General features: G+C 32.4%; 2 protein-coding genes across 3 annotated transcripts; both read left to right on the top strand.

The window, feature by feature from the left end:
* The first annotated feature begins 625 nt into the window (after positions 1-625).
* On the top strand, positions 626-4,127 carry LOC107896332 (vacuolar protein sorting-associated protein 55 homolog). 2 transcript variants are annotated; one of them, XM_016821488.2, is made up of 5 exons: positions 626-793; positions 1,173-1,224; positions 3,271-3,310; positions 3,401-3,485; positions 3,667-4,127. In XM_016821488.2, the coding sequence occupies exons 2-5, from the start codon at positions 1,192-1,194 to the stop codon at positions 3,848-3,850; spliced, it is 342 nt and encodes a 113-aa protein (XP_016676977.1). In that variant the 5' UTR covers positions 626-793; positions 1,173-1,191; the 3' UTR covers positions 3,851-4,127. The 2 variants fall into 2 exon arrangements, with proteins under 2 accessions (XP_016676977.1, XP_016676978.1); XM_016821489.2 differs by having other exon boundaries at positions 630-1,073.
* Positions 4,128-5,954: 1,827 nt separating this feature from the next.
* On the top strand, positions 5,955-10,991 carry LOC107896333 (sorting nexin 1). The gene is made up of 10 exons (XM_016821490.2): positions 5,955-7,554; positions 7,653-7,788; positions 7,938-8,071; positions 8,588-8,662; positions 9,141-9,300; positions 9,410-9,543; positions 9,696-9,764; positions 10,086-10,165; positions 10,294-10,354; positions 10,442-10,991. The coding sequence occupies exons 1-10, from the start codon at positions 7,411-7,413 to the stop codon at positions 10,649-10,651; spliced, it is 1,203 nt and encodes a 400-aa protein (XP_016676979.2). The 5' UTR covers positions 5,955-7,410; the 3' UTR covers positions 10,652-10,991.
* The last annotated feature ends 1,607 nt before the right edge of the window (positions 10,992-12,598 follow it).

The following is a 12,598-nucleotide window of genomic DNA, read 5'->3' as shown; positions in this document are numbered from 1 at the left end:
CAATAATTTAACCTATGATTAATATTTTAATCGTGTAACGTTGTTATTTCTAAATATATATATATTTATTGAAAAGGATATTTCCGAAAAGACTTTTACCCAAATATATATATTGTGAGAAGGAAGTTAAACCAATATCAACTTGCTATCCCTATTCCTAGATCTCTTGTTTTTATTTTGATATTTGTATATGTGTTTTGATACACACCAATACAATTACACTAAAATAGAAACTAAAACTACAGTTTTGGTATGAAATTAACTTTATTAATTTAAACAAATAAATATAAATGTTTTTTAAATAAAAAGAAAGTTACAATACTAAAAAAACTTAAATCATAATTTAGCTCACATAGTTTCTTGTGTTGGCACCATTTTTTTTTTTAAATTTTAATAGTTAACTTTTAATTTTGTTCTATTTCACTCTAAAATTAAATTTTTGTTAATAAAAACATGAACCATTATATATTTTATTACATGTTAATTTTTTTAATAAAATAAGATAAAAATGATAGTCTAAATACTAAAATAAAATAAATTTAAATATCAAAGTAAAAGAAATTATATAGTTGGAGGGCCAAAAAAGTAAATAAGATAAAAAGGGATCTATGAGGTTTACTGTCCGAAAAATTCTAAAATTAATCCGAACCCTTATTGAAAATTGTTGTCGTATTAGTATGTTCTGATTGCTTTTTCTTTAATCTTCCTTCCTTTCTCAATTTCGGTGAGCGAAGTTTCGATCGACAGCAACTCCAACTTTCCCTTCTACCAAAAATGGCTATGACTATTGAAGGTAATCATCGTCTCTGCTTTTTGTTTTCTATTTTTTCGGTTATACTCTTCGATTCATCCTCGTTGTAGGATGCTTGGGGTTTGACTGTGATATTGTAATTCGATAAGGTTATGAAATGAAATTAGTTGTCGGACCTAGATCTTTCTTTAAAGAGAAGTCTTTCGTTCTTTTTTTTTTATCATTTTTTTCAAATTATTTTTTGGGGCTAATGTCTTTTTCTTTTCTTTTTTCTGGTTCATCTGCGGTTTGGGCTTGTTGGATAACTGTTGTTAACGGCAGTGTAAGTTGTAATCTTTATTGATAATTCTGGGTTTTATGAAGTTATAAGCAAGTGGAATTTATTTATTTATTATCTGTGTTTTATTTTCGAAATACGCAGGCTTGCTGGGCTCGCTTTTATGTTTTCAGCTAGTATACTGTTACAAATTCTGGTATGTTTCTCCTAATCTGATTCAGCTGTAAGCCATTAGTCATCAGTGGCACTGCTACTGAATTATTGTAAATATTTTCTGAATAATTATTGATGTTTATATTATAGTTTGCAAGTTAGAATGCGTTGCCATCAACACTGTGATCGGGTCTTGTTTTACATTTTCCTTGTGATAGAAGCAGTGCTAGTCTTCGGATATGTTGTTAGCTAAATGCTTATTGAAGCATTTTACCTATATTTCTGTTTATGACTATAATGCAATTAACCAATCACAACACAAAATTTTCTAGGTTCCACCATAAAACCATTGTTCCACATTATACTTTGTTGGACCTTACACAATTGATGTGATTGGTTTTTTGCGTTGCGGTAACTGTAGATTATGTGCGCCTATTTTTATTTAAATCTATGCAGTTTTGATTCACATAACTTAATCCTACTTCAAGTCATGGTATTATGTCACTAAGATGATTTTCACACGCATCCTGTTAGTGTCTTCATATCTTGAGAAGATGGAATGTAAATTCTCTTTCGTATTAGAGGACTTGATATGTTAGTATTTAGGAGTGGTGATGTCTTGTTTCTGAAAGGAGATTTTTCTTTTGAAAAGAAAGTCCTTTTAAGGTTGCACCAGATTGAATTGACATCAGATGTGAGGAAAAAGATACAGCTTTTGGATAGCATTTTATTTGCTAACTCTTGTGAACAAAGGGAGGGTTACTGAATTTGACAAATGTAGGTTAATTAAACTCTATTAGGCTGTCTAAAGACATCTAGTAGCAATTGGGAAGAGGTTGAGTTAAGTTCCTGATCTGTCTGAGGTTTAATTAGCTTATAGGTTTGTTGAGGGAGAACTGGCTCCTCTGGGAGAAGTCTTGTCTTTGATGTGTCGTCTCTGGGCAGCCGTTCGGACCATCAACAATCAAAGGAATTGTCCCTGTGTCGGGGTTTTGTCCTCGTTCTCCGCGGAGAGTAATGTACCGGTTCACGGAGAAGGCCACCTTGACTGGTGAAGATCAGTACCTGCAAGACTCGGGATAGGTAGTATTGGGCGTGTGAATAATTATGGAGGCACCTAGGCGTACTGTAGCTCGAATCACCAACCTTGGCCTTCCCTCTCTGTGAACCGTAAATGGCTCTCCAACCATCCTGACTTGGTATTTATATTGGTTCAACTGTCTAGTAAGCTTAGTGGTCTTAAACTTGTCTTTATTGATGATATGGACTATTCGAGTGAAATCAAATTCCTGAATTTTTTGGAGGCTTGTACAATCATGCTGTCTTGCTTTGTGCGAAGATGGAATTTATGGACCTAGTGGGGTGCTTCTTTTACCTGATGTAGAATGGGTTTACTGTTCAACCATGCCACCTGTCTCTAGGCTGCACATAGCAACTTTATCCGCCGAAACATCTGATATATATCAATATGCTACTGTGTGATTAGTGTGGGTGCATTTATCGCCTCTTAAATTCGAGTTGTACTGAGCTACGCCTTAGCTTTTTCAGAAAACATACATTATTTTTATATTTCTTATCTTAATTTTGAAGGACTTTGAGTGAGTCTTGCCTTGTGTTTGTTTGGTGTAACAATAAAAGGGTTCAATGATACTTGCTAATAGCCCAAATTTCTTCAAGACGAGCTTGTTTGTATTTAAGGTCTTTTTGATGTCCTTTGAGGGCATTGAAGTGACTAATACATGATTTAATTGGCACTCCTGAGTTTGATTTGCTTTCCGGTACCTCTACTAGTTCAGCCTCAGGTAGGCATGTTTTGTGTAGGGGTTGGTTTGGAGGCAGCAGTTTTTTTTCCGTTTTAAAGTATTTGCTATATTAATCTGATATTCTGATTTTTCCCTTAATAAAATGAACTTTCGATGAAGAAGTTGCTGACAATGTTAATCTACCCATTGACTGATCCAACCGTGTTAAGAGCTTAAAGCATTTGTTTCTGAATTCCTTTCTTGTATATTCACTTTAATTTTGAGCATATCAGCTCCCTATAATCCATCACTAATATCAATGAAGTGTTTTTGAATTTCCATGTCAGGCTTGTGCATTATATAACAACTGGTGGCCAATGCTTTCAGGTGAGACAGTTTATTAGAAATTGGTCATGCCACTTAATAAACCAGGTTACCTTTTAATGATTGATACTAAGAAACTACTATTATTCACAGCTCTCATGTATGTCCTGGTGCCAATGCCTTGTTTATTCTTTGGAGGTGGATCAACTCAGTTTCTAACCAGTCGGGATGGTGGGGGGTGAGTAGAATTCTTATCAATATAAGCTTTTAAACCCTCTTATATATTTTTCCCATTATGCCTTTAGCATAAAAAATCATTGGTTGTTTCGGGAATGTGGTGTTCAAACTCTTGATAAAAATAGTTCCTCAGTTTATCACCTTGTTGTCTTGTTCACTTTATTTATTTAACTTCATTGCAGATGGATAGATGCTGCCAAATTTCTTACAGGGGCATCTGCTATTGGGAGTTTTGCAATTCCCATTATTCTCAGGCATGCTCACATGATTTCAACTGGTGCAATGTTCATCGAATTTACATCATTCATCATATTCGTTTGCACAGTCTTGTGTTTTCACCGTGCTAGCCTTGAAGACGACTGGTGATAGATGCCCTCCCGGAAATTTTCACCTACACTTATGTACGTCATTCACCTAGATCTCTGATAGTTTGTTTACTTCTCCATTTGCAAAGGAAATGAAACAGGAACTTTTCCCTTTTTAAAGCCCTTAGTGTATATTTTTGAACAACTGTTGGCTTTATTTCTTCTTGTTTTTCTCCTTGTATTATGATTTGCCTTCCTCGTTTTGACAATGGAATAATTGTTGCTAGACAAGTACTTATCAATCTGACCCATCAATCCAATGGGTTGATTACAAACAATGAACGCGTTTCTTTCAGTTTTGAGAACCTGAAGTTTCTTGACCTGTTGTAAATAGATTTTCTTAAAATTTTCTTTTAGTTAATTTTACAACTGGTTAAATATAAAGTTCTTATTTGGTCTAATTTTCCTTTCAGTCCTTGTATTTTTCACATATATGAAATTTAATCTTATTTTTAATTTTAAGCTTTTGAAGTCCATTTGATAACAATGATAAAGGATTTTACAACTCAAGGTTTAGAATCAGAAATCATAAAAATCTCAAATTTAATATTGTTATTTTTTTTATTTGATATTCCAAGTGTGTAATATCATGGGAGGAATTTTTTTATTTTAAAAGTTTTTTTTGATAATATTATAATTAATAATTATTAAATCAAAACATAGGAATTAATTTCTTACCATGTGCAATCTCTATGCTAAAAAAGTTGCACCAAACCTTTGCCGTTTTTGCCAAGTGTTTGGGAAGGATACAGCTCATGCTTGCAGAGATTGTGCAAGCATCTTTGGAATCTGGGAAAGGATGGATATAAGCTGGCCAACTTTACACTCGACTACAAACATTTCATATTGGATTACTTATTTCAGTTTCTGATTTAGAAAAATGCATCCTTATTACCAGAGTTTTATGGGCAGCATGGTTTAGTAAAAGCAAAGTACATGAGTTACATGCATTTGTTACATCTTACCTGTTGGAGCTGAAATTGGTTTCTGATTCAAGGATTTCTTCGGCGCAACTCCAACAAGTTTATTGGAACCCCCCGCTGGCCAACACCACAAAAATCAATCTTGATGCAGGTTTTAAAATATCTATGAATAAGACCAGCGCAAGTGTGTTGATCAGAAACCAAAAATGAGAGGTGATGGGCAAGTATGTCACATCCTGCGCATAAAGGCTCATGACTAAAGCATGCATCATCGATTCAAGTTGTTCTTATGGGTAATATCGGCTTACTTTGGCCAAACAGGACTGGACTAATATTTTGAAAGTTTTATAAGAGTAATGGCAGAGCTATAATTTTTTTGTGTTCTTAATTTTTTTTGCTCAATTAAGATATTTTTATAATTTAATTACGGTGTTATTTCTCAAAAATCTTAAATATGTTCTTTACAACAAAAAGAAGATGGCGAACTAAGAATGAACCTCTGGCATGTGTATGTTTGCAAATTGAAGTTTTAAATACCAAGATTTGAAAGTGAGAAAAGTTATTACAATTAGCTTTCAATAATATGTATCGATAGAAGTCCACTTGTATTAATAGAAGTCTAAGGGTTTTAAGGGGTCAGACTTGTACGGATAATTATCTTGGTAATAGGTTGAAGGGAATTCAAAAATTACTTACTGACTTACTTGTATGAGTAGAAGTTCCTGTAAATATGAAAATTTATTTTAAATGTTGTTATATTAAAAGTTTGGAATAATACATTGTTGTAGAGTTTTTAGACTCTATAAATAAGGTTAGGAATAAACAAATGTCTTATAAGAATATAATAAAATATTTAAAAAATAAATGTTAAAAAAAAGAGATATATCAATTTTTTTAATACTGTTAAAAGAATAAAAAAATACTACTAATTTTGTCAAATATTTACCCAATGAAATTGATTTTTTTAAAAGGAGTGTTTTAAAATTGAATTAAAAAAAGCAAAGATTGATTCAATGAAACTTTTAAATCGACCTTGTTGTGACTGTAAATTAAAATTGTTGAAATGAGAAATATCTGCACATTAGAATTCTAATAAATCTAATAGATGAGTGATGTGTTTTCTAAATGAACAAAATTATTGATCTTTAAAAACAATTGAAATTCCCCCTCCATTCTCTCTTTACCAAGTTTTAAACTCTTGGCCTTCCCGTGAGTGGTGTCCAACCTTCGGCCCAATATTCTCACCTCTTTACTTTTATTTTCCACCATGCTTTCTTTTTAATTTTTTCTTATCCCTCTGGCATAGTACCCTTAATATCTCCCCTTCTTTTCATTGTTTGATCTTAGGCCGATGATGAGAAGCAATGTGGGTCTCATTGCTCCATGGTTCCCACCAATGAAACCTTTGGGCTTGTGGGGCTTTTTTCTTTTTTTTCTCTCTTTGGAAAAGATCCCCTGCTTTCACGAGGATTTGATGTAGGTGTCCCCCAGAGTTTTCGCTGGTCGATTTCTCGACGGTGGTTGGAGCCATTGCACCAGAACCATTTGTTTTGGTGGTTGTCATAGCTGTTATGTCAGCTTTGGCTCTTTCTTTTGCTAACTTTTGGCCTGTCTCCCTGGAGGTCTTCAACGTCTTTTATTTTTTCTTTTTCTAGGGAAAGGGGATGGTGGTATGACCTCCCCTAAAGGCGTGTATGTCATTTGACCAATTACAGTGGCTCAGTTTCCACCGGAGCTTTCTCCACCTCTTGGTTTTGGTGGACTTCAGCCCTTAAAGCTTTCCTTATTTTAGTTGTTTTATTTGAGTTTTTTTCACCTATCGGTTATTCGGAGTTGATGTGGAGTTTATCACGTTCTTCCAATAATATTATTTCAAAAGCTCGAAATCGAATTATCTCCTTCATGCGCATGTTCATCTTTTATTGAAACTCTCTTCTAAAATATGGTATCCGCGGAAAAATCTAATCCACTCTTCCAGGCAATGAAGTAAAATGGAACTTCATATGCATTTACTGGACACCACAATTCGAAACAGATCATGATTTTATGATAATTACAACTTTACCACTATTTTTTTGATTTTTTAGGTAAATTATTAGCAAGTTTACATTTTAATTAATTATACAATTTTAAAAAATTACATTTAAATTATTAAGATATTAAAATAATTACTATATAACTTTCTTTATTTGTAATGTATGTATCAATCAAAAGCTCTCATTTCCTTTCTTCTCTACAATTCAATTTTTTTTTCATGAGATAGATTCGAACATTACAAATTAGTGAACTAAAATCTAAACAATTATCTTTTTCGATCTTCGACATTAATTGGTAAATTAATTTTGATTTAAGATATATTCTTCTACTTGTTGATAAGTACTGATCTATTTTATCGATAGTTAAATTTCGGTTAGAGCGTCTTAGTTAATTTTTATTTTCTAATAATTGTTTAGTTATTTAAATAAAAAATTTCAAATAATTTAGTAATTTAAATGAAAATTTTAAATAGTTTAATGATGATTTTATAAAAATTTTAAAGTTAGTTAGATGTAGTTTACCTTTTCGCCCCTGAGGATTATTTATTACTTGACTAATTGATAATTTTCTTTTTTCTTTTTATTTTTGGTAGTGTGAAAAAATGGAGCAGCAACGAAGCTTATCGGGGTCGTCGCAGAGCCCCAGATCTCCGTCGTCACAACCGTATCTATCAGTTTCCGTGACGGATCCCGTTAAATTAGGCAATGGCGTCCAAGCTTACATATCCTATCGTGTCATCACCAAGGTAATCGTTGCTCGTAATTAAAATGACTTTTCTTTTTTATATTTTTGAATTTTGGTGAAATTTTTGGATTTTTGGGGGAAATTTTACTGCTTGCACAGACCAATTTCCCTGAATACCAAGGCCCGGAGAAGATTGTTATTAGGCGTTATAGTGACTTTATTTGGTTACGCGATCGCCTTTTCGAGAAGTACAAAGGCATATTCATTCCTCCTGTTCCCGAGAAGAGTGCTGTAGGTAAACAAATTCAACCCTTCTTTTTGCCTTAATTATGATTAGTATATGATCATTTTTTAGTGTAAAACTGTTTTTTTCTTTGTAGCTAAATGTGTAAGGTTGTGCCTGAACTATGAAGTAATCCAAGTTTTTCCTCTTCATTACTGCAGAGAAATTTCGGTTTAGTGCTGAATTTATTGAAATGAGACGCCAAGCATTGGATATATTTGTTAATAGGATTGCTTCCCATAATTTGCTTCAACAGAGTGAAGATCTTAGAACTTTTTTGCAGGCAGATGAAGAGGTGATGCTTTTAGGATTTGTTGCGTTGAATGGTTCAGTTTGTGTTATCTTTCGTGTGTTCAATTATTATCATTATCTCATAATCCCTTTAGGATTTTCCTTATGTTGAGTGTTTTATCTAATTGTGACTTTGCATTGAAGGTGCATAACCTCAGTTTTTAATACAGAATGTGACTACTACTCTGTAAAATTACCAAGTAAATTTTTAGTTATGAAAATGTAATGCAGAAATTGTGTTGAATTGTTAATATATTATGCATTTTTAACAATTCTTTGCATACGGGATAAGCAATTTGTTCACCTTTTTCTTTGTTACAATGTTCAGCTCTACATTCCTTTTAGACATTGTTTGTATGGTACCCATTTCATTTCTATATGAAATCTAGTAGAAGATGTTCTCTGGACAATTGGCAATAAATTGCTCAAAATTTTGTCCCCATTTACGTTCCCCTTTTTTTGTATTTGGTGCCTCTTTTTAGAATAAGAAATTGACATTAACTTTTTAGCTACTTTTCAGACAATGGAGAGACTGAGATCTCACGAGACTGGTATTTTTAAGAAGAAGCCAGCTGATTTGATGCAAATCTTTAAGGTAAATAAGTTCTTCATGACTTTATAGTGAGTTAGAATGTTGGTGGATTGACCTTATGGTAGACAGATGCAAATCAAATGCATACTGATTAGTTCAATGTCAAGAAACTTTAATTTGAACATTTTTTTCTGTAGTAGATAATTTGGCTTGTAAAACTGTATAAACAAAAATTCTTGCTGCAACAAAACTTCTATGAATTCAATTTGGTACTCTGACCACAGTTTTAGGTGAGAAGGCATTTAGTAGGATTTATAAACCTTACATAAATAACTTGTTGCTTTTTATCTGAAACTGAAGAATACAGGAAACTCGCTACTTGCTTTCTATAGTGCATGTCGGTTTCCCTTTGCTTTAATGTGTACCATTTTGCTGATATTATTTTTTTATTCTATTGAAGTTGGTTTCTCTGGCTTGAATTTGACATGTTTATAGTATTGAAATTCCTACCCTTGCATTAACTTCTCTAGAAATTTAACAGGATGTACAGTCTAAGGTGAGTGATGTTGTTCTTGGAAAGGAAAAACCTGTTGAAGAGTCAAATCCTGAATATGAGAAACTTAAACACTATGTTTTTGAGCTTGAAAATCATTTGGCTGAAGCTCAGAAGCATGCTTATCGTCTTGTAAAGAGACACAGAGGTTGGGAGAATTTTGAGGCTCTGAACACTATGCTTGTTATTATCTTTATCAAGTGTTTATCTCCTTTTGATATAAATAAAATTGAACAAATTTTTTTGTCTATTTTCAGAGTTGGGGCAATCACTATCTGATTTTGGTAAGGCAGCCAAGCTTCTTGGTGCTTGTGAAGGACAAGTCCTTGGGAAGGCATTTTCTGATCTTGGGGCCAAATCTGAGGTGCTATCGGCTAAGCTGCAGAAGGAGGTAAGCTGTCTTTTAATGCTGAAACTTGTAGTTTGTCTTCCAGCCTTGATAGCATGCGTAACTGTGGCCTGATACATAATGTCCTAACTTTTCCATGGTAAGAGGTTAATATGGATAGCTTTACATTTTCTCAATCATAGAATTGATTACAGGCCCATCAACTCTTGATGAGTTTCGAAGAACCCTTGAAGGATTATGTTCGTGCTGTCCAGTCCATAAAGGTGAGTTGGACTGCTGTCTTGTGTAATATTTGATGACTGATATTTATTCATTGTATAGCATTCCTTGATGAAAATACTGCAGAACCATGTATTTTTATTTATTCATTGTATAGCATTTCTTGATGAAAATGCTGAAGAACTATGTATTTTTTACCTACAATCCTGAAAATAGTTAACTGGGAAAGTAATGATATTCTGGAATGTTGATGGAAAGCTTCTTCCTAACTGAGCTCCCTTTTCATCTTATGTTTTGAAAATATTGGTGTGGATGATTGGTGACAATTTCATAGGCGATCCTCTTGCATTTGTGTTTCATAACAGGCCACAATAGGAGAGAGAGCAAATGCTTTCAGGCAACAGTGTGAACTGGCTGAAACAATGAAGTTAAAGGAGATAAATCTGTATGCTTCTTGTCATCCATTCATTATGTCTTGTTACCTATTAGCAGTGGCCTCTGCTTACTTTGACCAGCTTTAAAACTTGTACTATTTCGTAATCTGATTTGTAATTTGAGATCCATTGTTTGCAGTGACAAGCTCATGCTAACACGCTCTGATAGGGTGGGAGAAGCTGAGCATGAGTACAAGGAGGCAAGTCATTCTTCCCAAGCTTTCACTAGATGCTGATTTAGGTCTTATTGTTTTTACCTTTGCTAAAAATATATTTCATGGTTGCAGTTGAAGGCAGCAAGTGAGGAGGCGACAAGAAGATTTGAGACAATCGTCCGACTGATGAATGAAGAGATTGTACGTTTCCAGGAACAGAAAACTCAAGACATGGGGATTGCTTTTCATGAATTTGCAAAGGGACAGGCCCGACTGGCAAATAGTATTGCAGATGCCTGGCGGAGTCTCCTTCCTAAGCTTGAAGCCTGCTCATCTGCGTAATATTGAAGGTGGAGATATTATCATTGAACTTATTCCTCATCCTGGGTGTTGGTTAGATTTGAGGAATGGCAGAGTAGCTTTTGCCATGTAAAAACACGAGTATGAGGAGCTAGATCTGCCATTTTATGTTGTACCTGTTATGGTACGGTTTGACTCGGTTCTACTTGCACACATTTTAAACTGAAAGAAAAGTTAACGTTACAGAGCAAAACTGAGAGAAAACAATAACTTTCACGTGTATTTCATCCTCCAATTCTTAACCTTTTTTTATTTGAACTGGATTGTTCTTCATTTGTAATTTGTAAATGAGATTGTGCTTGCAAAGGTATTGTTAAAGAAATCGGACTGGTTGTGCTGTTTGTCTGATACCATTTTCTATTACAATTAAAAAATTTATAAATAAAAAATACATCCCCAATAATTTTGTGATGCATCAGTTTTTAAAATTAATCTATCACCTTGTTTTGGTAAATAGACTTTTGAGGTATAATTTACTTCTGATTTTACATTTTTAATAATTTTCGAGTCTTTTTTAGACCAACTAAAAGTTTTATCCTTTTTTTAATTTTTCATACAAGTCTCCTATTTTTTGAGATAAATTAGGAAAGAAGTTTCTTCCATAATTAACTATTCCTAAAAATTGTTGAAGTTGTTTTTGATATTTAATTTCTTCAGGAAATTCTTTTATTTTTACTATAATATGATTTTGTAGTTTAAGACCATCAACAGATAGATTTAAGCCTAAAAATTCTATTTCTGTTTTTTCTAATTCTATTTTCTTAGGACTCAAAATAATTCCATGTTTTATGAATTCTTGAGAGATAATATTTAAATGTTTTCTATGTTTTTCCAGAGTTTCTGAAAATATTAAAATATCATCTATATAAACTACACAATTTTTTGTATTTATTAAATATAGAATCCATCCATCTTTGGAAGATTTGAGGTGCATTACATAACCCAAATGGCATTACTCTCCATTGATAATGACCATTACGTGCGCTAAATAAGACACATATTTTATATAGTATTAGGTAATAATTATTAGAAAAATATCAAATCTATAATTTATTACATTTATAGATAATATTTCAATTTCTAAGATTATGTATTTGAACTGTTTTCATACCTATTGGTGTTGTTGAATTTGTACTAATATTGTCTTCTTCTTCTTCTATTTGAGAATTAGAAGGTAAAATTAAATTATCATTTGTATTTGTTATAGCATTATTTTTAAAATATAGTCTATATCCAGATGACATATATTCTATAGTACTTACTGGTTTTGAAGTACTAGCACCACTTATTCTATCAATCATCCAATCTTTTAGTATTGACAGATCTTTTAGATGTAATAATTTTGGTTGTATTTCTGTAGTAAATTCATTGGGTTCAAATAACTCAATTATTTTATTATTAATTTGTTTAATTTCTACTTCTGCCGTGTTGGTATATTCATTAATAGAAGTTCAACTTATTGCTAGATCTTCTGCTAAATCACTAATTTCAGAATTTTTTGTCTGAATTCTTAAACATAAACATTCTTCTATTAGAGGATCTGTAATAGATATAAAATAGTTTGGTTTAACTTTAAATCCTATTACACCAGTGTGTAAATTAGACAGAATACCACTAATAAGTGCTTTTATCGGGTTTTCAAATCTTTTATCTAATAAAACTGCTATTATAGGTATATCATGTCCTTTTCTAAATAAAGCTCTAATTGTTATCATAATTATACCTAAATGTATATATCTAACTTGAGAATATTTCTTTTTAATTCTCTTAATTTTTTCTTTAGTAAATAATGGGATTTCTGTTAATCCACCTCTAGTATCTTTAGCGACTGTGTTGCCACTAATTTTTTCTATATGTCTTTGACTCCATATTTTAAACTTAGATATTTTATATATTTCTTCTTTAGTAATATGATTTTTATTTATTTTT

The sequence above is a fragment of the Gossypium hirsutum genome, chromosome A09 (assembly GCF_007990345.1).
Source record: "Gossypium hirsutum isolate 1008001.06 chromosome A09, Gossypium_hirsutum_v2.1, whole genome shotgun sequence".
Lineage (NCBI taxonomy): Eukaryota > Viridiplantae > Streptophyta > Magnoliopsida > Malvales > Malvaceae > Gossypium > Gossypium hirsutum.
Note: the sequence above shows the minus strand (reverse complement) of the source record. Positions and strands in the feature narration are given on the sequence as shown.

Coding starts and splice junctions, on each gene's coding strand:
- LOC107896332 (XM_016821488.2), top strand. CDS start 1,192: ATGTTTTCAGCTAGTATACTGTTACAAATTCTG. Junction 1,225..3,270: donor GTATACTGTTACAAATTCTG/GTATGTTTCTCC, acceptor TTTCCATGTCAG/GCTTGTGCATTATATAACAA. Junction 3,311..3,400: donor CTGGTGGCCAATGCTTTCAG/GTGAGACAGTTT, acceptor TATTATTCACAG/CTCTCATGTATGTCCTGGTG.
- LOC107896333 (XM_016821490.2), top strand. CDS start 7,411: ATGGAGCAGCAACGAAGCTTATCGGGGTCGTCGCAGAGCCCCAGATCT. Junction 8,072..8,587: donor TTTTGCAGGCAGATGAAGAG/GTGATGCTTTTA, acceptor GCTACTTTTCAG/ACAATGGAGAGACTGAGATC. Junction 9,301..9,409: donor TCTTGTAAAGAGACACAGAG/GTTGGGAGAATT, acceptor GTCTATTTTCAG/AGTTGGGGCAATCACTATCT.